Source organism: Tupaia chinensis, unplaced genomic scaffold (genome assembly GCF_000334495.1).
Source record: "Tupaia chinensis unplaced genomic scaffold, TupChi_1.0 Scaffold000005_2, whole genome shotgun sequence".
NCBI lineage: Eukaryota > Metazoa > Chordata > Mammalia > Scandentia > Tupaiidae > Tupaia > Tupaia belangeri.
The window spans coordinates 3269459-3271807 of record NW_006159434.1 but is presented as its reverse complement, the minus strand read 5'-3'; the positions used below and the strand labels follow the sequence as shown (position 1 = coordinate 3271807).

The window sequence follows — 2349 nt, the reverse complement described above, 5'->3', positions numbered from 1 at the left end:
GAAAGAGTTTTTAATTTTACTGGATTTTTTAGGTTTTCAAAATACTGACAATGACAAAAAATAAAGAAATGATGCTGTTTGGAGAACATTTATTTTCCCTTCATCTATGCATTGCTTCCTGGATGTTCATCTACTCAAATAAAATTCGTCTAGCTCATAGAACACTTCCACACCTTCAAAAGCAACTGAAACCAAAATTCGGTCTATTAAGTAACTTCATAAACCAATCTTTAGAAATGATCTACAAATGCAACTCAAAAATCTCACCCTTTTTCTACTTTCAAAAGCAAGTCACAAATTTAACCCAAGAAAGATGCTATTGGATACTCTCCACAAATAAAGTGCTACTCATAAAGGATACGTTTCTGTTGAGAAATGTTTCCAGCAAGCAGAATAATGGCGATAAGAGTTAGAGAATGAGAATGCATTTGAATGGTTGATTATAAACAAAAAAACACACCCTGAAGAGAAGTTCGGTATCTACTATGTTTGTCAGTCATCTGAGATCCAACATTACAGAGAAACATGGGACCTATCTGAACTGTAGAAATAACCACTGTCCTATAAAATCATTCAAAGCATAACAAAAACTCTACACAGAAAATCAGGTTCTATTTTACCTTTCTCAACAGCACTTACTTGTAAACGTATTATCACAAAAATGCACCCACACTGAACTAGTATCTTACCTCCATTGCCATGGTGTGATCAAGAGAGAAAGATTAATGTTATTGTGTTATTTAACTGCATATCCTTGAGCTACCGACATTCTTAAAAGCATTTCTAAAATTATGATACATAATTTGTTCTGTTATCTTAAATTCTGTAAACTCCTTTAATATCTCTAATTTTTGATGAAAGAGGGTCCATTTTGAATTTCACACTGCTATCAGTTTATTAAGCCTGAATAGGTGTTCTAAAGACTTTATTCACTGAAACTGAGTTTAAGATCTTTAAGAGTTATACAGACAAAATAATAATTTCAACATGTGACATGACTATACAGAAAAAAATATAGATACATTCCATTGCTTTGCTTTATTAAAGAAATAACAAATTGACATCAGTTACTTACGAATTTCCATATAAATTTATATTCATGTCTTCATGGAACAGAGATAAAAAGGACTGTATAAAGTCTTCTTGTCGTAAAGGTGTTAAATGATTGAGCACAGATTTCTTGGGTCTTATTACCCTATATTTTCCTTTAAGCTCATTAGAGAAAGCAAACATATACCATTTTCCAAAATGTCTCTTGAAAGACTAGGAATACCTGGCATAGATATGTAAAAATTTAAATGGAATCCTAAAATAGAGATTCATATATATTTCATTCTCTGCCTTGAAGTTGAGAGTGAGCATGCCTTCTTTCTTCTAATCTCATTCTTGCTACATTGTGTGAATATATATTTGATGCACCAGAATAATTGTGAGTTCTTAATCCGAAAATTATACTTTTTGTGGGGATCTAGAGGTTTGGGGAGGTATGTGTAGGAGGGGGGCTATCTTAGTGCCATTGAGTTACCTTATGTACCCCCAGATTTTCCCATGTGAAGATGAGATTCTCAACGCCATCAGTATTGAAAGTTGCTTATCAGATTCTAAAAAGTTTTACTGTGATGTACCTAGCCCAGATTGTTCTGATCCTCATGTACACAATGGTACTGAGGACAGTGCTACAACCCTTTGGAGGTTTTCCAGTTTTTTGTTTGTTTGTTTGTTTGTTTGTTTGTTTGTTTGTTTAGCAAGAAGTATCATAGTGCCATCTACAGACAAAATAGCCCCTATTATAATCATCATTATGCACCCAGTTTTCCTACAATCAGCAGTCACTTTGTTCTGATTTCCTACCAAACTTAAATGAATCCATATATTTGAATGCTTCTGCAGAATCTGATTGATTTGATCCCTCGTTGAAGTCTATAGATTCTGTAAAGCTCTACTTCAACTGAAAATAATAATAATAAAAAAATAAGATGGAGTTAGAAAGGCTAATTAAAAACATAGATTACCTACCGGTCTGGGGTGTACAGACACAGCGGTCTTGAAGGTTGTCATTGAATAGCTGCACTCGGAAACACTGTACGGATCAGAACTACTGGAGGAGCACTTGGAGATGGAATCACAGGCCACGAAGGTGTTATCGAGAGGCAGTTCCTGGATGATGTGGTGCTTCGAATTCAGGGGGGTTTCAGGCTGAATCTGGAAGGCAGGCTGAGGCGAGGCAGACTTGTAGTGGCGGGCCAAATCAGGGCTGTCGGGCTTGAAAGTAGTAGGTGTAGTGCCCCAGTTGTACTTGCCCATGGTTTGCTCTTCCAGCTCAATGGGAAGGTCTAGTGTGACACTCTT

General features: G+C 35.8%; 1 protein-coding gene across 1 annotated transcript in view; it reads right to left on the bottom strand.

The window, feature by feature from the left end:
• Nucleotides 1-2349, bottom strand: part of PCDH11X (protocadherin 11 X-linked) — a 779107-nt gene that overhangs the window by 740247 nt on the left and 36511 nt on the right. The window contains 2 exon segments of the mRNA XM_006139830.2: nt 2017-2344; nt 2346-2349. The exon segment at nt 2346-2349 is cut by the window's right edge and continues 2155 nt beyond it. Of these exon segments, the coding sequence (XP_006139892.1) occupies nt 2017-2344; nt 2346-2349 (332 nt within the window).